The 23,056-nt window shown below is 48.8% G+C and overlaps 1 protein-coding gene across 2 annotated transcripts in view; it reads right to left on the bottom strand.

The window, feature by feature from the left end:
• The window catches only part of RELB (RELB proto-oncogene, NF-kB subunit), a gene marked incomplete at its 5' end in the record, with an annotated part of 30,321 nt that overhangs the window by 1,862 nt on the left and 5,403 nt on the right, over nt 1–23,056 (bottom strand). The window contains 8 exons of one of the 2 annotated variants that reach the window (XM_079723282.1): nt 2,728–2,805; nt 2,944–3,012; nt 3,829–4,044; nt 9,090–9,194; nt 10,715–10,846; nt 11,028–11,119; nt 12,898–13,055; nt 21,867–22,231. In XM_079723282.1, coding sequence (XP_079579408.1) covers nt 2,728–2,805; nt 2,944–3,012; nt 3,829–4,044; nt 9,090–9,194; nt 10,715–10,846; nt 11,028–11,119; nt 12,898–13,055; nt 21,867–22,231 — 1,215 coding nt within the window. The remainder of the gene's footprint in view (nt 1–2,727; nt 2,806–2,943; nt 3,013–3,828; nt 4,045–9,089; nt 9,195–10,714; nt 10,847–11,027; nt 11,120–12,897; nt 13,056–21,866; nt 22,232–23,056) is intronic. The other variant, XM_079723283.1, reaches the window with a different exon arrangement.

Here is a 23,056-nt window from a genome sequence, read left to right as displayed (position 1 = left end):
CCGGGGCACAAACCCGTGTCCCCTGCATCGGCAGGCGGACTCTCAACCACTGCGCCACCAGGGAAGCCCTCCATTTATTTATTGATGGACACTTAGGTTGCTTCCATTTCGTGGCTAATGTAAATAATGCTTCTATGAACATTGGGGTGCGTGTATCTTTTCAAATTAGTGTTTTCATTCTTTTTTAAATACATACCTGGAGTGGAATTACTGGGTCATATGGTATTTGCAAATGATATGACTGATAAGGGGTTAATATCCAAAATATAAACAGTTCATACAACTCAACATCAAAAACACCCCGATTAAAAAATGGGCAGAAGACCTGAACAGACATTTTTCCAAAGAAGACATTACAGTTGGCCAAAAGGCACATGAAAAGATGCTCAACATCATTAATCATTAGAGAAATGCAAATAAAAACCACAGTGAGATATCACCTCACACCTGTCAGGATGGCTATCATCAAAAAGACACAAATAGGGGCTTCCCTGGTGGTGCAGTGGTTGAGAGTCCGCCTGCCGATGCAGGGGACGCGGGTTCGTGCCCCGGTCCGGGAGGATCCCACATGCCGCGGAGCGGCTGGGCCCGTGAGCCATGGCCGCTGAGCCTGCGCGTCTGGAGCCTGTGCTCCGCAACGGGAGAGGCCACAACAGTGAGAGGCCCTCGTACAGCAAAAAAAAAAAAAGACACGAATAGCAAATGTTGGCAAGGGAGTGTAAATTGGTATAGCCACTGTGGAAAGCAGTTTGGAGGTTCCTCAAAAAACTAAAAATAGGATCATTCTCATTTAATAAGCAAACAGGCAAAATAACTTGCAGTCCACAGGTGAGTTGCAGAAGCAGGGTTGAGACCATGCTCCTGTAGTGCTAGGGAGTTTTCCCCAAGAATGAGGAAGAAGAGGAGGCTCCAAAGCCCCCCTCAAAATAAAGACACCCGAAAAGTGAAACATCCACACCATGGGAGACCCAAGGGAGAAGTCACAAGTCCCAAAATTGTATAGTAAAATGGTAAGTGTCACTGTGGGAGAGTCTCTCTTTTCGAGACAAGACAAACCTCACCAGCAAAGGCTGACTACACTCATCTCAGAAAGAGACGCTGCGCTGCTTGAACTCTCATTTCCCAGCCTCCCTTGTAGCTTGATGTGACGAAGTGCTGCTGGCTGAAATGTGGGTGTGATGGCTGCAGCTGCAACAGCCACCTTGGACCATGAGGTGGAAACTATGAGCTGAAAATGGCAGGAGTTTGGGTCTCTGATGATCATGCAGCCACCAAACCATCCATGGACTACCTACCTCTGGACTGTGTTTATGTGAGAGGAGAAATAATGTTCTAGCCTACTGAAGCCCCTGTTATTTGGGGTTTTGCTATGAATGCAGTTAAACATGATCAAATGCAGTTAAACAAATGCAGGTGGCATTCCTGCTTTCTGGCAAGTTCCTAACATCTCCTGGGCACCAACTCTATGTCAGCCACTGTGCTAAATAACTGTGTGATGTGACCTCACTAAATTCTGGAAGGAACCCTAGGAGGGAGGGTCTCCATCTGCAAGTTAAGTAAACTGAGGCCCAAAGTGGTCATACAGTGGATAAATTGTGTCCTCAAATTCAAACCCAGTCTGATTCCAGAGGCCATGCTCCTAACCATCACACTCTAGTGCTAGGGCAGCTTTGCCACAAGGATGACAGAGGGGAACTTTAGACACTGGGAAATCGGGGTGATAGAACAAGTGGATGAATGACAGGTGGCTGATGAGGAGAGGCTTTGGGGATTGGGAATCGAAGGTTGATGAAATGGACTACGATTGGGGGCTTCTAGGGGCAGAGCTGTTGGGCATTCGTTACAGTGGGTTGGGGGGACAACAGGTGATAATTGAAACCTTCAGGGTGGGACTGGCTGGAGTGGTCCAGGCTCAGCAGACTCTGAGTGGTTGGCAGCTGGCTGGGAGCTGGGCACCGTGGGGTAGCTGGGGTGTTGGGGACAGCATTCTTAGAGCTAGTGGTCAGCGAGTGGGGAGGCTTTGGATGGCAGCCAGACAGGGTTAGACTTCATGGGAACTGGAGGCTGGCATGTGAGTTGAGACGAAGGCCACAGTAGAAGAGCCCAGAGGGTGGCTGAATTCAAGGCTGGCTGGCTCTGACACCACCCCCATTTATCCACCGTCTACTCCCTACTACTGGTTTCACATGTCATCACTAATCTAAACCTATGCCCAGGTGCAGCTCCCCGCTCCACCTCAGACTGACTGTGTGACCTTGGGCAAGAGACATCGCCTCTTTGGGCCTCAAGGTTTTCACCAGTAAAATGGGGGTGGGGCGTGGGGGGAGATGACAGCACCCACCCCCCCAGGGTGATTACCCAGATTAAGTGAGTAAGCACGCACAAAGCAGTTATGTGATCATTATATAGTGTCTGTAAAAATAAGTGCATTAAATTTTAAAAGGTCAGTGAGGTAGGTATGTGGTGAGACTTTTCAGAGGAGCCCTGAGGCTCTGAGAGGTAGAACAACTGGGTGAAGGTCACACAGCAGGTAAATGGCCCAGTGGAGATCAGAGCCTCCAGACTGTGTCCAGAACCACTATTCTTTCCACTTTATGTTGCTGGCTAAGTGGTGAGGCACTGCCCTAGTAGGAGCTCCTGGGGCACCTGAAAAGGCCAGAAAAGCAGGGCTGCAGCTCACCCTCAGCCCACCTTGTGGGCAGGGGCTTGCACTGAGCCAGGACCCACCTGAGCCGTGGCCAGGCAGGAAGTGATCCAGGAAGGCCGGCTTTTTCCTCCGCCGTTTGCTTTCGATGCCATGGGGGTCTGAGGGAAGGCAGAGATGAGGACCCCTGGATCCCAACAGCCCCTCCTCCCCAACCTGGGGTGGGCCAGGGCAGTGGGGTCAGTCATCCCCTCCCAGTAACCTGGAGAGGGATGTGAAAAGGGGCAGAGGGAACACACCAGAGCTATTCAGCTCCCCAAGGACATCGGGCAGCCCCCGTTTCCGCTTCTTGTCCACACCGTAGCTGTCTGTTTAGGAGATACCGGAGGCATGCAAAATAATCCATTAAAAATAAGAATTAATGAAGAATTAATTATAGAGACCATTTGGGAAGTTGTTGTGCAGTTCTGGTTTTTGCCCAACCAATGCAAATAGATGTCCACATCTTAATCAGAATAAAACCCAAATCCACTTCTAGCTACACTGGAACGTCCCAGGCACAATCCTGCCTCAGGGCCTTTGCACTTGCTGTTCCCTCTGCTTAAAACACTCTTCCTCAACTCTTACCACTTCCCTGGAGAATTGCTTAGTCATCCTCCCATCCTCAGGTCAGCCGTCCCCTCCTTTAGGAAGCTCTTCCTGAACCCTAAAGGCTGGGTCAGGTGCCCCTCTCTGGGCAATCCGAGTTCCGTAAGCAATTCCAATCCCAGCCCTGCCCACTCTGGTTGTCACTGTATGGGAATGGATCTGTCCCCCCCTCCCCATAAGACTATGAGCCTCATAGGGTAGGGCTGGGGCTGTCTCAGTCACCGCTATGTTCCCAGCACTACCCAGCGAGGGCCAGGCATGAGCAGGCGTGCTGAGGGGAGGATTGATTAAATAGTCCCAAAATGTCATAAAATGGGTACTATGATTATTTCCATTTTGCACAGGAGGCGTCTGAGGCTAGGAGAAGCCAAGACCGCACAGCCAGTAAGCAGCAGACCAGGATTTGAACCCCAGTCTGTGCAACTCTGAGCCTGCATTCCACTTCTGCCTCTTCGCCTTTCCCCTTCGGGTCACCCCAAGCAAGACCAAAGACCTAGTCTCTGGGGCGGTGGGTCACCCTGGGTGGCCGTGGTTACCATGGTCCCGAGGCAGGTACGTGAAGGGCAGAGGCTCACTGCAGACCCCATCAGTAAGCCGCTGCAGGAAGACGTTCACCGTCACAGGTTCAACAATCTCCAGGTCCTCGTAGGGTGGTGTCTTGAACACAATGGCAATCTGGCGGTGCACATCGGCCTGGGAGAAGTCAGCCCGGCCTTCCCAGGAGGCTCTGCTGAACACCACCGATATATCCTCTGGCAGGAAAGTGCGGGCGTCAGCTGAGCCAGGACACTGGTCCACCGGACACCCAACTCACTCAGCCTCCCCCAAAATCAACACCAATATTTCTAAGAATAAAACTAATCATAATAAAACTAATCATAGTGGCAGCTAACTTTCTGTTGAGCACCTACCGTGTGCCAGTCACTGACCTACACACACACACACACACACACACACACACACTCATCTAATCCTTTAACAATCCAAGAGGCAGGTAGAATTAATACTTCCACCTTATCAGGGGCCCCCAAGACCACCATCAGATTCAGTGATTCACTAAGGGGACTCATAGGACTCAGCATATAGTTGTACTCATGGCTATGATTTATTACAGCAAAAAGATAGATGCATGCGCAGTAAAGAGGAAAGGTGCCTGGAGCAAAGTCCAGAGGAAACCAGGTGCCAGCTTCCAAGAGTTCTCCCCAGGGGAGTCACACAGAACATGCACACTGCACACTGCTGCCCCCAGTGGCAACACACATGAAATGCTTCTACCAAGGAAGCACATTAGAGACTTACTGCCCTGGGTTTTTACTGGGAGTTGGTCAAGTAGGCTCCCTCTAACTGGCACATATCAAAATTCCAGACTCCCAGAAGGAAAGCAAATGATCCACACAAACCATATTGTTTGTACGGTTTAGGTACAGTGAGCCACTCTTAACAGTCAGGGAATGGTGGGAGCCCTCTCAAAGTTCCCAAAAGCCAGCCAAGGGTCAACCTTGTAAGCTGGGCTTCCAAAGGCTAACAGTCTCAGACCTGCTATGTTAACTCTTTTCTAGACACCCACTTCATAGATGGGGAAACCGAGGCTTGGAGGGTTTAAGAGACTAACCCAAGGTCATACAGCTGGTAGCAGAATAGTCAGGATTCAGTATGCTACTCTGCCTACTATTTCTTTTTCCTGTCTTATTGCATTGCCTCTCATCACACTAACTCCATATACTGAGGCTTTATATGTGTTGGAAAGACATGGTTTGCCCCTAAGACACATAATAATCCTATGAATAAACTACCTTTAGGAAGTCCATTATATTGAGGGGAAAGCAAAGGCACAGGGAGGTTAAGTCACTTGTCCAAGGTCACAGAGTCAGCAAGTGGTGGAGCCAAGATGGGGATCCAGGCAGGCTAGAGCTCTTCACCACCAGCTCCTACAGCTTGAGGAAGTTACTAATAGCTCTGGGCCTAGTTTCTTCACCTTCAAGAGGGAAAGTCATAGTACTCACCTCACAAGAGTTGTCAGGAGGATTAAATGAGTCACTCCAAGAAAAGGGCTTAGAAGAGGGCTTAACATGATAGGTGCTCAGTCCATGTTAAGTATGATAGTTTTTATAAGTATTATGCAAAATACTAGCTCCAGGTCTGGCACTCAGGAAATCCTCAGTAAATGCTAACTCTCTGTAATGTAGTTTTTAGGTATGTGGGATCCCATCTCATCCTAACACCAGCTCATTTTAGGGATGAGGAAACAGGCTCAGGGTGGTAAAGGCACCTGCCCGAGATCAGTCAGTGAGTGAATAATGAAACAGGACTCACATGTACCTCGAATAATTCACCCAGGGCAGGAACAGTTTCCCTGCCCTGACCCCAATTCCCAGGCTCCTGACAGCCTCCTTGGCATTCCTCAGATTTCATCTCAAATATCACCTCCTCTGGGAAGCCTTTCCAGATGCCCGGACCATGTCTGGACTTCCTGTTGTTTAATCTCAGCACTTTGTCTTCTTCCCTCTCAGCATTACTCACATTTGTAATTTGTCTACCTTTCCCTACCTCCCTCTAAACTGAGAGCCCTGTGAGGGCAGAGGCTGGGCCTGTCTCTGTCACTGCTGTGTCCCAGCACTGCCTAGCACAGAACCCAGCACAGAGGAGCCACCCAATAACCGTTTGCTCATTCATTCAAAATCTTATAAGAACCTCCCACTCCTGGGTACATATCCAAAAGAATTGAAGACAGGTGTTCAAACAAAAACTTATACACAAATGTCTAAAACAACACTATTCATAATAACCAAGAGGTGAAAATAACCCAAATGCCCATTAACTGATGAATGGATAAACAAAATGGGATATAGCCATATATGGAATATTAGCTATAAAAAGGAACAAAGCACTGATACCTGCTACAGCATGGATGAACCTTCATAACATTACGCTAAGTAAAAGAATCCAGACATAAAAGGCCACATATTGTATGATTCTATTATATAAAATGTCCAAAATAGGTAAATCCATAGAGACGGAAAATAGACTGGTGGATGCCAGAGGCTGGAAGAGAGGGGAATAGGGAGTCACTGCCTAATGGGTACTGGGTTTCTTTCTGGGGTGATGAAAATGTTCCGGAACTAGAGAGTGGTGGTGGCACAACCTTGGGAATGTACTAAATGTCAATGAAGTATACACTTTAAAATAGTTAAAATGTTTTGTTTTAAGAGTAAACCTTGCAGGAAAAAATAAAAGAGAGAGAGAGAGAGAGAGAGAGAATCAGGGAAAAAAAAAAGTTTGTTTGTTTTTTTCCCTGAGAACCTCATGTGTGCTTGGCCCTGGACTGGGTGGTTCTGGGGACACAGCTGCTCACCAGGATACTCCCAGGTCCTGCCCAGACAACCCAGTGGTGGGAGGGTGGGGATGGAGATAGACGTTAACTATATAACCATACAACCTGAGGAAGGATGGTGGGGGGGGGATTCCTGAGGCTGTCGCATGTTCTCCTACCCTCCTCCCCTCTCACTGCCCTCCTGCCCCATTGGCCTCACTGTTCCTCCAACAACTAGGCCTGCTCCTACCACAGGGCCTTTGCACTTGCTGTTCCCTCTGCTGGGACACTCTTCCTCACATGGCCACACAGATTCTTCGTGGCTCCAGTGTCACCTCCTGAGAGCGGTCCTCCCTGGCCCCACTAAGTCAAACTGTGCCCCACAACACCTCCAGCCATCTCTCTCTATCCCCTTCCTCAGCATTATCTATCTCCAGATACTACTTTTTCACCATCTTCCTGATTTTTTTTCAACTCCCTTTCTTTATTTTTTACTTTTCCTCCCAGAAGCACAGACCACCTGGATTCAAATCCTGTCTCTACCTGACTACCTCTGTGACCTTGAGCAAGTTACTTAATCTTTCTGTGCCTCGGTTTCCTCATCTGTAAATGGGGAATAAGAGAATCTACCTCATAGAACTGTTAGGCAATTAGATGATTGAATAAATGATGCATACAAAGTGCTTAGGACAGAGTTTGGCACTTAGTAAGAGCAAGATAGGCTTCCCTGGTGGCACCGTGGTTGAGGATCTGCCTGCCAACGCAGAGGACACGGGTTCGAGCCCTGGTCCGGGAAGATCCCGCATGCCGCGGAGCAACTAAGCCCGTGCGCCATAACTACTGAGTCTGCGCTCTAGAGCCTGCGAGACACAACTACTGAGCCTGCGTGCCGCAACTACTGAAGCCCGTGCGCCTAGAGCCCATGCTCCACAATGAGAGAAGCCACCGCAGTGAGAAGCCCACACACTGCAACAAGAGTAGCCCCCACTTGCCACAACTAGAGAAAGCCCGCGCGCAGCAACGAAGACCCAACACAGCCAAAAATAAATAAATAAAATAAATAAATTTATTTTAAAAATTTAAAAAAAGAAGAGCAAGGTAGGGCTTCCCTGGTGGTGCAGTGGTTGAGAGTCCGCCTGCCAATGGAGGGGACGCGGGTTCGTGCCCCGGTTCGGGAAGATCCCACATGCCGCGGAGCGGCTGGGCCCGTGAGCCATGGCCGCTGAGCCTACGCGTCTAGAGCCTGTGCTCCGCAACGGGAGAGGCCACAGCAGTGAGAGGCCCGCGTACCGCAAAAAAAAAAAAAAAAAAAAAAAAAGAGCAAGATAAATGTTTGCTCTTCTGTTGGTGGTGATGTTATTTATAATAGAGTCACATGATAGAAGATACAAAGGATAGAGAAAAGATATATACAATAAAAGAGAGGGACTTCCCTGGTGGTCCAGTGGCTAAGACTCCATGCTCCCAATGCAGGGGGCCTGGGGTTCGATCCCTGGTCTAGGAAGATCCCAATGCCATGGAACAACTAAGCCCGGGCACCACAACTACTGAGCCTGCGCTCTAGAGCCCGCGAGACACAACTACTGAGCCCACGTGCTGCAACTACGGAAGCCTGCGTGGCTAGAGCCCGTGCTCTACAAGCGAAGCCACCGCAATGAGAAGCCCGTGGGCACCGCAATGAAGAGTAGCCCCCGCTCGCCACAACTAGAGAAAGCCCACGCCCGGCAACGAAGACCCAAGGCAGCCAAAAATAAATAAAATTTAAATAAATAAATAAATAAATGTGGAATTAAAAAAAAAAAGATCCCGCATGCAGCAACGAAGATCCCACGTGCTGCAACTAAGACCCAGCGCAGCCAAATAAATAAATAAATATTAAAAAAAGAAAAAAGAGAAAACTCTCCCCCCAGGCAATCCTGGGTTGTTTTTTTCTTTTTAAAAAAACCCTGTTTTTAATTGGTCCAATGGTTAAGACTCTGGTTAAGACTCTGCGCTTCCAATGCAGGGGGCGCGGGCCAAAAATTTTTTTAAACAACCAACAAAAAAACCCCAAAACCCTATTTGAAAAAGGGTTTTGACATTTGAACACATGTGAATCATGTGGAAACATCGTCCATTTTCTCCATTCGTAGCCCTGATCCAACTGTCATAAAGCATTTATTTGTGCAACTCCACGATTTTAATACCAGAGTCCCCCCGGAGCTCATGATGGCAAGGCCTGCCAGGTACGCAGCGCAGACCAGCACTGTTTGTTTGTTTGTGCCTCCTTCTTTGTTCATGAATGAGTGAGCAGCTGAGTGAGTGACTCAGTGAGTGAATGAATCAATTGGCTGTTTCTGTCGGCCTCCAAAAGCAAAGCTCTGGACCCTTCTATTCGGCTCCCCTGGTTAACTGGCTCTTCTTCACCCTCTCATCCTCCGGGCTCCCCAGCTGCCCCTGCAAGCCGGCAGACCCCACTCCACCCACTCGCTGCCCCAGGCCCCTCACCTTTCTGCACCTTGTCGCACAGCAGGTAGAGCTCCTCGCCACCCGTGCACGGCCCGCTCTCCTTGTTGATTCGGCAAATCCGCAGCTCTGACGTGTTTGTGGACTCTGGGAAAGAGGAGAGGACGGGGCACACAGAAAAAATGAGAATTCAGCCATCAAACCCTTACCAGGTACCCCATGGGTGCCCACCCCGGGGTGTGGAGAGGTGGGAAATGGAGAAGCCAGGGTGCCTGATCCAGGCAGGAGGGGTTAATGGACAATTATGAGTCCTCCGTGCTGAGGTCCGGTGAGTGTCTGCCCAAAAGGGAGACCCTGAGACCTCAGGGAGGGGTTGGTGGGGTCAGGAGTCAGGGATGAGTCTTAGATGAGGGCTAATGGCCTGAAACTTGTAGTGGACACATGTTGTTTTGCCAGTCTAGCAGTCCTGGCCCTTCTTCTGTTAACAGCCCCCCCCACCCCAGTTTTCCTTTAAGGAACCACCCCCCACCTCAGTCATGGGGATTGGGTAGGGCGGAGCCCACTTCCAGCTCAGCAGTGATCATTTGCCCTAGACCTGGCCCATCAGAGCATCACCTCCTTCTGGCTACAGCTGATTAGTCAGAGAGGAGGACATGACTAAAACTAGGCCAATGAGAGACAGCCCTGGGACTTTGAGCAAAAATACTGAGTAAGAGAATCTCTCTTTGGGAGCAGGGGAGAAGTGTCATGCTGGTAGGATGTAAGACTAGAGCTGTGTACAGTTATTTTGCCCCTGCATGGGAGGGCCCTGCCAAGAGTGACTCTAACATAAAGGAAGCATGGCTGAGAGATGGAAAGAGATCCCTAATGACATCACTGAGAACCTGGATGCAGCCAGACCTGAAGCACTGTGCTACCTCTGGATATTTTTAGTTAATGGAACAAATTCTTTTTTTCCTTATTTGAGTTGGGATTCTATCTCTTGCACCCATAAAAGTCCTGATTGAATTAATATCCCTGCCCATTTTGATGCTTGTGGCAGTCACTGTAGGCTGGCTAAAATCTAACAGCCATTCCCAATCTCCTCTTCCATACCTGTACCCCTCTATAGAGGATGAAAAACCTAAATACTTGCTTTCTCAGATTCTCTTGCAACTAAGGGTGGCCGCGGGACCAAGTTCTGGCCAATGAGACATAAGGAGATGTCTACCAGGGTGATTCTGAGGAATATATTATTTTCTCTATGAAAGAGAGAGCGATTATTACTCATGCTGCCTCTTCTCAAGGGCTGCCTAGTATAGTTGTACTGGTTGTGCATTCTGCAACACCAGAAAGCCCCATTCCCAGAGGCTAGTAAATGCTGACCCCTAGAATTGGGCAGTGTACAGCCTGCACACCACACAGGGTGTCACTGCCCATCATGCCTTGAACACAGACATGATGTCTGGAGCTGTGGCAGCCAGTTCATGACCATGAGGGAAAGCCCAAGAGAATCACAGAGCTGCTGAACCAGCACCCTGATACAGCTGAGCAGCTGAATCAATAGGAACAGCCTTAATAACTGAGAAAAAAAAAAAGAACTCCCTGTTTGTTCATGCCATTGTATGTGGGGCTTTCTGGTACCTGCAGCCAAAGACAATCCTAATGGAACAGCACCCTCGACTCACTCTTGTCGTAGACGGGCTCAGAGAGCACAGGGTCCATCCGGCGCATCTGTCCTTGCTGGTCCCTGTATGAGGCCTGGAAGCAAATCCTCACAACATTCATGTCCACCTCCTGATGATTCTTCAGGGACCCAGCTGTGGGAGAGATACGGGAAGGCTGAGTGTGGGGGGTGGAGACCCAGGTGGGGGGATGGGGGACAGGGAAGGGATGGGGCTGTGGCGATGGTGGATACTGGAGAAGGCGAGGGGACAGGGGTGGCGGAGGGGGCGAGGGGTCTGAGAGGACAGGATGCTGAGGCTAGGCGTGGGGACTCACCATTGTAGGGGTCGATGCCCAGCTGAATCTTCCGCTCAATGGCGGCCTCGATCTCCTTCTTCCTCACACACTGGATGCCCAGGTTGTTAAAGCTGAGTCGGGGGGAAGGGGGGAAGGGGGGTAATCCTGAGGGGGCAGGTGTAGCCCTAACCCACAGGACGGCTCTGGTAGATGCTGTCTCAGGGCTCACAGTCTCAGAGGCTGAAGCCCCCCAGGCCCAGGGGTCCCAGCATTGGGAGGGGACTGGGGTTCAAACCTTTCAGGGGTGTGGAGAATTCTTGAGAGAACTTATCTTTACCACAGGAAAGCACCTGTTGACCTCATTTATAATAAGAAAGCTGCAAATTAAACAGCAATGTGATGCCAATTTTTAAAAAAAACTCATCAAAACAGCAGAGATCAAAACGTCTGACAATACCCTCTGCTAGAGATATTGTGGAGAATCAGGCACTCTCACCCATTGCTGGCAGGACTGTAAGTTGCCCCAGCAATCACATATTGGAGGACAACATGGCAGTATTCATTCATTCTACCAATATTTCCTGAGCACCTACTGTGTGCCAGGGACCGTGCTAGGCACTGGGGGATACAGCAGGGAACAAAAGAGATAAAATCCCTGCTTTCATGGAGCTGACATTTTCACTAAGTTTATAAATCACTAAAAGTATAAATGCACAGACTTGGGGCCAGCAATTTCATTTTTAGGAATTCATCCTGCAGAAGAAAGAGTATATATGTGAAGCTGTTCACTGAAGCACAGTTAGTAATAGAGCAACAAGAGATTGGAACCATTGTGGGTGCCCATTCATAGGGACTTAATTAATTGTGTGCATCCATACATAGGAATACTATGCAGTCAATAAAAAGGATAGGGCAGCTCTAAATGTACTGACAGGAATTATCTCTAAGATGTACTGGAGGGCTTCCCTGGTGGCGCAGTGGTTGACAGTCCGCCTGCTGATGCAGGGGACACGGGTTCGTGCCCCGGTCCGGGAAGATCCCACATGCCGTGGAGCGACTGGGCCTATGAGCCATGGCTGCCGAGTCTGCGCGTCCGGAGCCTGTGCTCCGCAACGGGAGGGGCCACAACAGTGAGAGGCCCGCGTACAGCAAAAAAAAAAAAAAGATGTACTGGAGGGCTTCCCTGGTGGCGCAGTGGTTGAGAGTCCGCCTGCCAATGCAGGGGACACGGGTTCGTGCCCCGGTCCGGGAAGATCCCACATGCCGCGGAGCAGCTGGGCCCGTGAGCCATGGCCGCTGAGCCTGCGCATCCGGAGCCTGTGCTCTGCAATGGGAGAGGCCACAACAGTGAGTGGCCCGCGTACCACAAAAAAAAAAAAAAAAAAAAAGATGTACTGGAACATAAAAACAAGGTGCAAATGTCTGCTACCATTCATGAGGGAAGGAAAAAAATATATATGCATAGCATATCTTTAGCTGCCTCCAGAAAGAGGCACTGGTGGCCAGAGGACCAAAGATGGAAGGAAATTTATTTTTCACTGCACACCCTTTCTGAACCTTTAAATTTTTAAATTAAAAGCATATAAATTATAAAGCAAAAGAAAGAATGGGACTTGCAGCTAAGTCAGGTCTGTAGTCAAATTCCAGCTCTGCCATTGGCTATCTGGGCTCCTTCGCCTCTCTGAGCCTCAGTTTCCTCCTCTACAAAATGGGGATAAATATAATGCGTGTGCGGCAGGGTTCCAGGCCTAGGTAAGACCCTCCACGGCCCCCAGGCCTCAGTTTCCCCATCTAGGAAATGCAGTGGAGAGAGTCTGGCTAAGCTGCCCCTGCTCCTAAGGTTTTCCAGGGTGATCCTCAGCCCCTCAAAATCTCCATGACCAAGGGTGAGGGGTCAGGGCTCAGGTACCTGTGCCGGGGGCTGACGTGAGGCCGGAGCCGCACCCTGCAGACGCCGTCCGTGCAGTCTTTCCCCACGAGGCTGTGAGGGTGAACGCGGTGAGGCCAGTCCTTCCACACCAGGCATGCGGTCACCTCCACCTCCCGCAGCCCTCCACAATCCCGGAGCTGCAGGAAGACAGGTGCTCTTGGGGTCCCTTTGCAAACACCTGCACCATCCAAGCCTCCTTTGGTAGTTCCCCGCCCCTCCCCTCTCCCCCGACGATGGAGGAATGTTTGCCGAAGACCCCTCCGGGATCCTAAACCGGAGGCTTCCAACCTGGGGGCCTCATAACATGAGAGCTGCCCCACAGATGTGCTTTCTTTCGCCACTCGACTTTAAAAAAATTGCATGCACACAAGGTCTCCAAGTACAGCCCACAGATAACATACTAATTGTGGAGAGACCAGGTAGACACCACCTTAACCATATGATCAAGGTCAGCGTCACCACTACGGGGCCAAAGTAACACAGGCATCCCCTGATGGGATGTACTGGGAAGAACACATCACTTCTATGACAGCCCCTTCAGAAGGGCATCACCGGAATCTAATCAGGAGGAAACATCAGAAAAGCCCAAACTGTGGTCAGTCATCTGGTCAGACATATTAGTGTCAAGAAAGACAAGAAAAATACAGGTGTCATATTTTGGGTTAAAAGAGAACAAAAAATGTATTTTGACCTGGCTGGTAGTTACACAGTGTATATATATATATATATGTCAAAATTCCTAGAGCTATACACTTAAGATTTGATCAAATATAACTCAATTTCAAAAAAAGAGGAGAGAAGCTACAGAGACACGATAACCAAATGCAACATAGGATCCTTGACTGGATCCTGGATTGGGGGGGAACAATTATAAAACACACATTTGGGGGACAATTGGAAAATTTAAGTATGGACTGTATATTAGATGATATTATAGAATATTATTAATTTTCCTAGGGATGGTAATGAGTGTCCTAGACATGCAGGAGCTTATTTTTAGGAGATCCCCATTGAAGTATGTAGAGGTGAAATAACATGATATTTATAACTTATCTGCAAATGGGTCCGCAAAAAACACAATGTGTATTTGTGTGTGTGTGAGCGCTGTGCATGCGTGTATGTGTGTGTTTGTGTGTATGAAGAGAGAGTGCCAGATATAGCAAATGGGGCAAAATGTCAACTGGTACATACAGGTGAAGGGTACACAGGTGCTTATTGTACTCTTCTTTTAATTTTTCTGGAGATTAAAATTTTTTTCATCTAAACGCATCAAAATGTGTACATTAAATACATGCGTTGTTTGTATATCAGTTATACATCAATGAAACAAACAAAAAACCTAGAAAAAAAAAGATTTAAAGGATTTTTTTTTCAGAATAAAAAGTTGGGGCGGGGTGGGGGAGGGAAGGACTTGGAGTCTGGGGTTAGCAGATGCAACCTCATATATAAGATGGATAAACAACAAGGTCCCACTGTATATCAGAGAACTCTATTCAATACCCTGTGATAAACCATGATGGAAAAGAACATGAAAAAGAATGTATATATATATATGTATAACTGAGTCGCTTTGCTGTACAGCAGAGATTAATGCAACATTGTAAATCAACTATACTTCAATAAAATAATTTTTTTTAAAGTTGGGGAAAATCTGGAGCTTACATTTTAAAAGTATGAGACGTTATTCCAGATTTCCAGATTCTCTTTTTTAAAAGGGAAGTTATGGCAACTGGGGCTGGACTTCTACTCAGCAGCCACGTGGGGCAGCAGATAGAAACTAGCCCCTTGAGACAGGGCCCAGACCCACGTGGCCGCTTGGCTTTCCTGGGTCACTCACAGGGCCCTAACTGGCAAGAAAGAACCACAAAAGCCTGCTCTGAATGTGTAAAGCCGGTGCCTATAAAATACAATGAACAGGTGCGCCTCAGTGAGGAGTACTGCCCTCTAGGGGGCGTTTGGGATACTGAGGACAATTCTGGTTGATACTGGGATCAGGACCCACAGCAGGCAGTACAGGGTCACAGATGCTACACAGCCTGCAATACCAGGACAGCCCCACACAAGTACTGCAAGACCTCTGAATGTCCCGCCAACATTCACACCAGTGACAAACCTGTTTTAAATGGTCAGAACCCAGAACCTACATGTTTTACATGTACAGTATTTTTTCCCATAACTTTCAAATACACCGAATTTTCAGGGACTGCAATCACCATGTTAATTGAGAGAAGATTGGTTTCGTTTGAACTGAGAATTGTTCACCACTTTGGTGGCCTTTTTTTTTTTTTTTTTTTTTTTGCTGCGCCACTGGACTGCCAGGGAATTCCCAGTTGTTCACCATTTTGGAAAATCCTGTCACCTGTGGCCACGCTGGACCTGTGGCATTTAAGTCGCCTAGTCCACCACGCTGGGTCGGGCTGCATTCATGCTGCTGTATTAATGAGATCCAAAGCAACTGCTACTTTGTTTTCATTTCCCTGAGGCTGTGCCCAAGCATTTACATACTGAAGTAAATGTGCTTGTATAGGCTGTATAATTTTCCTTTCATTTCTCCTTCATACTAAAGTTAGGGCATTATGGATTTCAGGGATGATTATGAGTAGACAATTTATATTGAGTAGACAAATTTCATTGAGTCAGATGGGTTAAAACCATTAGTTTAACCAGCTCCCTGATGTAACATTACGAGATTCTGAAAAGCTCAGAGTCAACAATCTCAGGAGTCATGAAGACTGCAAGGCTGAAAGCTTTTCATCCCTTTTTTTTTGGCTGCACCATGTGGCATGTGGGATCTTAGCTCCCTGACCAAGAATCGAACCCGCGGCTCCTGCAGTGGAAGCTCGGAGTCTTAACCACTGGACAGCCAGGGAAGTCACGAAAGCTTTTCATCTTTGAGATGTCATGCGAGATTGTGGATAGACATTAGGCCTTGAAGTCAGTCAGAACTGGTACCAAACCAGGCTCTACCACTGGCCGTCTGCGTGATAAACCTCTCTGGTCTTACCGTCCTTATCTGTAAAATAGGTACTAAGTACCTGGCACACAAGAGCACTTAGTAAATGGCAGTAATTACTACAATGAATTTGCTCTGTACCCTTGTGCAAGTAACTTACACTCTCTGAGCCTCAGTTTCCTCCTCTAAAAGATGAGGATGAAAATACTAAATCGAAACTCGGAGTCAGGTCACCCCCTATTGTTGGACATTTACTGTTCTAACTCTTTGAAATCAAAACCAACACAAAGCTAGAATAACTGCCTGGAAAGACTTAGAAATAAAAAGTTGGGGAAAACACAGCCTCACAGTATCACCCCACAGGTAATGTACTAATTACAAAGGGAAAGCTATACCTTTGCAATGGTGGTCACTCCCTGTTATGGGCTAAACTGCACGCCCCCAAAATTCGTATGTTGTAGCCCTAGTTCCCAGTACCTCAGAATGTGACGGTATTTGGAGATAGAGCCTTTAAAGAGGTGAGTCAATTAATGAGGCCTTATGGTGGGTCCTAATCCAGTCTCCTAATGGCCTTACAAGAAGAGGTAATTTGGACACACAAAGAGATACCAGTGCTGACACAGAGGAAAGACCAAGTGAGGACACAGTGAGAAGGCAGCCGTCTGCAAGCCCAGGAGAGAGGCCTCAGAGGAAACCAGCCCTGCCGATAGCTCGGTTTTGGACTTGGTTCAAGGCACGCAGTCTGTGGTATTTTGTTATGGCAGCCCGAGCTGACTAATACACCACCTTCACCACGGGCTCTGACTCAGCATCAGATATTAAACTGCCACCCCATGGCCATGATGTGAGACTCCTAGAGGGCCACAGCATCACCGCTGGGGTATTCCCACCAAAATGAATAACCTGATCTAATCTGGAAACAGCCAATAAACCCGGAATGTGGGACATTCTACAAAACGCCTTTCCTGTCCTCCACAAATGTCCTTGTCCTGAAATGCAGACAGACCGAGGAATGAACCCAAGTCAAAAGATACCAAAGACACCTGTCTTCCTCTGTTTGGGCTGCTGTGACAAAATACCATGAACTGGGTGGCGTATACACAACAGAAATTTATTTCTTGACAGTTCTGGAGGCTGGAAGCCCAAGATCAGGGTGACAGCACGATTGGGTTCTGGTGAGGGCCTCTTTTGGGTGAGGACTGTGTCACTGTGACCTCACATGGTGGAAGGGACCTTCCCCATCACCTTCCGGGTTAGGGTTTCAATATATGAATTGGAGGGGGGGGGACACAACCATTCAGACCATAGCAACACCTGACAACTAAAGGCAGCATGTGATCCTGGACTGGATGTTAAACAAGCAGACAAGAAAAAAAACAGGTATAAAGGATATCTGGGGTCAGCTGGGATCATTAGACTATGGACTTAATCTTAGATAATATTCTTGCATGAATATTACGTTTCTAGAATGTGATAACAGCATTGTGATTAGACAGGTCCTACATCGTAGAAAAAAGTCATGGCTCTTGAGAGATACAGGCTGAAACATTTTGAGTGAAGTGTCATATCTCTGACTCACTTTCAAATCTTCCTCCGTAAATGTCTATATAAAGAGAGAGGCAGGCTTCCCTGGTGGTGCAGTGGTTAAGAATCCGCCTGCCAATGCAGGGGACACGGGTTTGAGCCCTGGTCCAGGAATATCCCACATGCCGCGGAGCAACTAAGCTTGTGCGCCACAACTACTGAGCCTGTGCTCTAGAACCCGCAAGCCACAACTACTGAAGCCTGTGCACCTAGAGCCTGTGCTCCACAACAAGAGAAGCCACCGCCATGAGAAGCCCGCACACCACAACAAAGAGTAGCCCCCGGGCTTCCCTGGTGGTGCAGTGGTTGAGAGTCCGCCTGCCGATGCAGGGGACACGGGTTCGTGCCCCGGTCCGGGAGGATCCCACATGCCGTGGAGCGGCTGGGCCCGTGAGCCATGGCCGCTGAGCCTGCGTGTCCGGAGCCTGTGCTCCGCAACGGGAGAGGCCACAACAGTGAGAGGCCCGCGTACCGCAAAAAAAAAAAAAAAAAAGAGTAGCCCCCACTCACCGCAGGTAGAGAAAGCTGGCGTGCAGCAACGAAGACCCAACACAGCCGAAAATAAAGTAAATAAAATAAATAAATTTATTAAAAAAAGAGAGAGAGACAGAGAGGCATTGGGAATTCCCTGGTGGTCCGGTGGTTAGGACTCTGTGTTTTCACTGCCGAGGGCCCGGGTGCGTTCCCTGGTCCAGGAACTAGGATCCCACAAGCCTCGCAGCATGGCCAAAAAAATAAACCAAGAGAGAGGCATAAAGCAAATGTGGCAAAAGGATACGGGCGTTCATTGCACTATCCTTGTCTATTTTGCATAGGTTTAAAATTTTTCCAAAAAAGTTGAGACATAAAGCTGAAAAAATATCCCTTATCAAATTGGAAAAACAGACAAAATGCTTAAAGATAAATGAGGGGTTACAAATTGCCCCTTAACGTACCACACTTGCCCATTCCTGAAAAGCCAGTGATGGAATATACGTTTCAAAGTAAACCATTCTTTTCACCAGAATGTCCCGGTAACACACTACTTCTGGCCACAACGCCTAGAGCCAAATCCAGTAACAACAACTACAACCACCTGTCTGAGTAAGGGGTCCTGCACACCAGTGCTGGGCCATCTCCCTGGTTTCCTCACAGTGTCCTGTGGGGGCAGGAGCGTCATCCCCATTTTACAGATGAGGAAACTGAGGCCAAGGGAAGCACTGGACTTGCCCTAATCCACACAGCTGGTAAATGGCAGAGCCAGGACCAAAGCCCAAGTCTTTCTGACCCTAAAATCCAAATTTGTTGGGGTAGGACAGGGTTGCTCTGTGAATCCCCCAAGTAAAGCTCTGCGTACAAATCCCACTGAGGAAGAGGAGAGGGAAACAGATCTCACACGAGGGAGCTGGGACCTGGGGCTGGGGTCAGGGATGGCGTCGCTGAGGTGGGCTGAGGCCTCAAGGGTGAATAGGAGGTGAGCAGGCTACAGGTGGGAAGCACTCCAGGCAGGAGGAATGGCACAGGCAAAGGGCTGGTGGCTGGATGGTGGTGAGTGAGGAGGGCTGGATGGGAATGGGCAGCGGGAGCCAGACCATGAAAGGTCTTAGAGGCTCAGGGAGGATCTTGGGTTTCCTCCTGAGGGTGCTAGGGAGCCAAAGGAGGATTCTGAACAGGGGAGAGGAGCAGATGTGTAATTTAACAGCACCCCTCTGGCGGTCTTGTAGGGGGAAATCTGGAGGAGACTGAGAGCTGGTCACCAGGGAGGAAGCTGGAGGTCAGGGAGCAGATGGAGGTCAGGCTGGTGGGATGGTGAGCACATAATTCAGGGTCCATGGGCACTTGGGCAAAGATCCAGAAACACATGAAGTCTCTGTATTGGAAAGGCACAGGAACCAGGCCTCTCAGAAATCACTGGGAGAGACAGTCATGCATGCAGCCCCCAGGGCAGGGCGATTTGGCAACAGCCGTCAAATCATCTTTGACGGGCAATCCCACTTCCAGAAGTTGTGTTTTTTTTTTTTGGCCACGCCACACAGCTTGCAGGATCTTAGTTCCCCCACCTGGGATCGAACCCGTGTCCCCTGCAGTGGAAGCGTGGAGTCTTAACCACTGGACCATCAGGGAAGTCCTAAAATGTGTTTTTTTTTTAACTTAAGAATATATCTTGGAGGTGAGCTCACATCAGCATGACTGAAGCTGTCTTATTCTCTTTACCATCTCATCCCGCCGTGTGGATATAGGATAATATATTGTGCAAGTCTCCTATTGGTGGACATTTTAGTTGTTTCCTATTTCCCGCTATTACAAGCAGGGCTGTAGAGAACGATTCGGTTCATCTATTATTTCCTTCATGTGTGTCACTCAAATAACTTCTGGAAGGGAATCTGGTGGTCCAGTGGTTAGAATTCCATGTTTCCACTGGCCTGGGTTCGATTCCTGGTTGGGGAAATAAGATCCCACAAGCTGCGTGGCACGGCCAAAAAAACCCAAAAAACAAAAATCCCCACACATTTTATATACACACGCGCACGCGCGCTCCCCTTTATGTACAAAAGGGGAGTATATACGTATATATATATTTGCCTGTATAATCATTAATCATAAAATACTCCTGAAAGGCTCCATGAGATATTGATAACAATGGTTACCTCTGGGTGGGTGGGGGGGGAACCTGGAGGCAGGAGTGGGGGACTTTTGTTCATTTTAATTTAAATTATGTTAATTTAACATGACTCTTCATATTTTTGAACGTTTTGATCCATGTCATATGATTCAAAATTTTAAAACAAAATAAAGGGCTTCCCTGGTGGCACAGCGGTTAAGAATCCCCCTGCCAATGCAGGGGACACGGGTTTGAGCCCTGGTCCAGGAAGATCCCACATGCCGTGGAGCACCTCAGCCCCAGCTCCACAACTACTGGAGCCTGGGCTCTGCAACAAGAGAAGCCACCGCAACGAGAAGCCCACGCACTGCAACGAAGAGCAGCCCCCGCTCGCTGCAACTAGAGAAAGCCCGCGCAGCAACGAAGACCCAACACAGTCAAAAATAAAATAAAAAATAAAATAAAGACGGGTATAGTTGAAAATCTTGTCTGTACCTTATCCATTCAGCACTGCCTCCAAAAAAGAATTCACCTGTATTTGTTTTCCTTTCCAGAGTTTCTGTATGCAAATACTACCAAATACAAATTGAAAATCTTATTTTCCCCTCTTTTTGACACACACAGTAGTACAGTTTACCTTCAAAAATGTAGGGAGGGGGGAGGGAGCACTGGGGCACCAACCCTGCCTGCAGTGGGAAATCCACCTATAACTTATAGCTGGTCCTCAGTATCCGTGTTTCTGCGGTGCCGCCTGGGGGGATTCCAACAACTGGGGATCGTATTTACTGTTGAAAAAAATCCCCGTTTAAGCGGACCCACCCAGTTCAAACCCATGTTGTCCAAGGGTCAACTGTATAATACCCACAAAATTCTGCACCTCAATTTAAACAAAATTAATATATCTTGGAGATAGATACTTCCACATCAGTACTTAAGGGATGGCTGCATTTAAAATTTTTTCTGTATTAACTGTATGCATTTATATTTATCTGCACACTTACACAGATATATTTGTCCCTGCTGAATAGGATTGCAATCGGTAGATGTATCGATTATTTCACCAGTCCCCTGATGATTAACACAGAAACTTCCAATTCTTCTCTATACAAACAAGGCTGCAAGGGAGAATCTTGTACGTCCCCCTTTCACCCAGATGCAGGCATATCTACATGATAAGTTCCTAGAAGTGGAATGGCCTGGCCTAAGAGTAATAATGATAATAATAATTATACTAGCAATACTAGAAGCTATCTCAATTGAGCACTCACCATGTTGGAGGTACTTGGCGTGTATAAGTAACTCATTTACTCCTCCCAACAACCCCAGGTGCTTGGTTATTATTATTATTCAGTTTTTTAATTTTTTTTTGGCCACGCCACAGGGCCTGCAGGATCCTAGTTCCCCAACCAGGGATCGAACCCGGGTCCCCAGCAGTGTAAGCGTGGAGTCCCAACCACTGGACAGCCAGGGAAGTCCGTATTATCCCATTTTGTAGAGGAGGAGGCACAGAGGGACCGAGTAACCTGCCCAAGGCAGTACCTGGATTCGAATCCAGATACTCTGATTTTTAAGGCCTCACTGGTGAACCGGGAGGCTACCAATGATCATTTTGACCAATACTGTCAAATTGCCGGGAAGAAGGCCTTTCTTTGAATGCCCTTTAAATTTAAGGTCAAGTGACAGTGGTATCATCCTCTCCAACAATAGCAACAGCAATAATAATAACCACCATAAAATACATGAATAATGAAATACATGCATATGAATCTCCGGGGCGGGGGACACGCGAGTCCCACCGCCCCCGGTGCCGCCCCCGCCCCTGGTGCCCACCTCGATGGCGGGCAGCGTCTTGCTGGCCTCTGTGCTGCTCTCCCCGAGGATGCTGCCGGCCGAGCGGCCCTCGCACTCGTAGCGGAAGCGCATGCCGCGCTGCTTGGGCTGCTCGGTGATGACGAGGTGCGGCCGCGGCCCAGGGCCCGGAGCCGGGGGCACCAGCCGGCCCAGGGGGCAGCCCCAGGGCGGCGGCGTGGCCGGGGGCGGGGGCGCCGCGGCGCCCAGGGTGACGGTGCTTAGGGAGGCCGCCCCGCGGGACACCAGGCGCGGCAGCCCCTCGCCCGGGCCCGGCTGCGCCCCCTCCAGGCCGAAGCCATTCTCCTTGATGTACTCGTCGATGATCTCTGCGGGAGAAGCAAAACCTAGGGATGACGCTGATGGTCAAAGAAAAGGCTTTTTTTACCCCCAGACTTGTGCTGCTCTCGCCTTTTCCCGTCCGTTCATTTCTTCAAGACATATTTCTCGTGGGCCAAGGGCAGGGGCGTCAGCTCCGAACACAGAAAAGCCCCTGCCCTCCTTCTTGGAAACAGACGCGTAGCGTCCCCCAGTTCTTGAAGCCCCAAACCCCAGGGGTCGGCGTGCTTTCTCCTTCTCCTGCACCCTCCTGTCCACACGCCTCCGAAACAGCTCCCGAACCCACGCCTCCATCACCTCTCACCCAGATCAAGTCACAGGTACCCCTGCCTCCATCTTGCCCCATTTAATAACAACGAGAATAACAGGTGCTCTGCCCGAGCCGTTCCCATCTCAGAAAGCAGCACCACCATCCACGGTGCTCAAGCTGTAAGGATGCACATCTTTATCAGCTGCTTAGGATCACACATCTACTATGTCCAATCCATGAACTTCTCCTGCCTCTACCTCAAATATACATTTACGGTCCCACCACCTCTCCCCACCCCCACTGCTTCCTCCCTGGCCACCCTCCATCATTTTCCGTCTGAACCACTGCTCCTGTTCCCCACCTCGCCTCTTCCAGTCTATCTGCCAAACACAGCCAGAGGGATCTGATGTCAGACCCTGTCCCCTTTTGAACAGAAGCCTCCAGTGGCTCCCATCTCCCTAAGAGTCAAAGTCAACACCTTTCCCATATAAAACTCTCCCCAAACTCCACTCATCTCAGGAAAACAGGACAAAGACAAAACCCACACCTCCGACCTTGGCCACTGAGTCTTCTGTGGACGGGC

The sequence above is a fragment of the Hyperoodon ampullatus genome, assembly GCF_949752795.1.
Source record: "Hyperoodon ampullatus genome assembly, chromosome: 18".
In the NCBI taxonomy this organism is placed as follows: Eukaryota; Metazoa; Chordata; class Mammalia; order Artiodactyla; family Ziphiidae; genus Hyperoodon; species Hyperoodon ampullatus.
The sequence above is the reverse complement of the archived record's forward strand: the minus strand, read 5'-3'. Positions and strand labels throughout refer to the sequence as shown.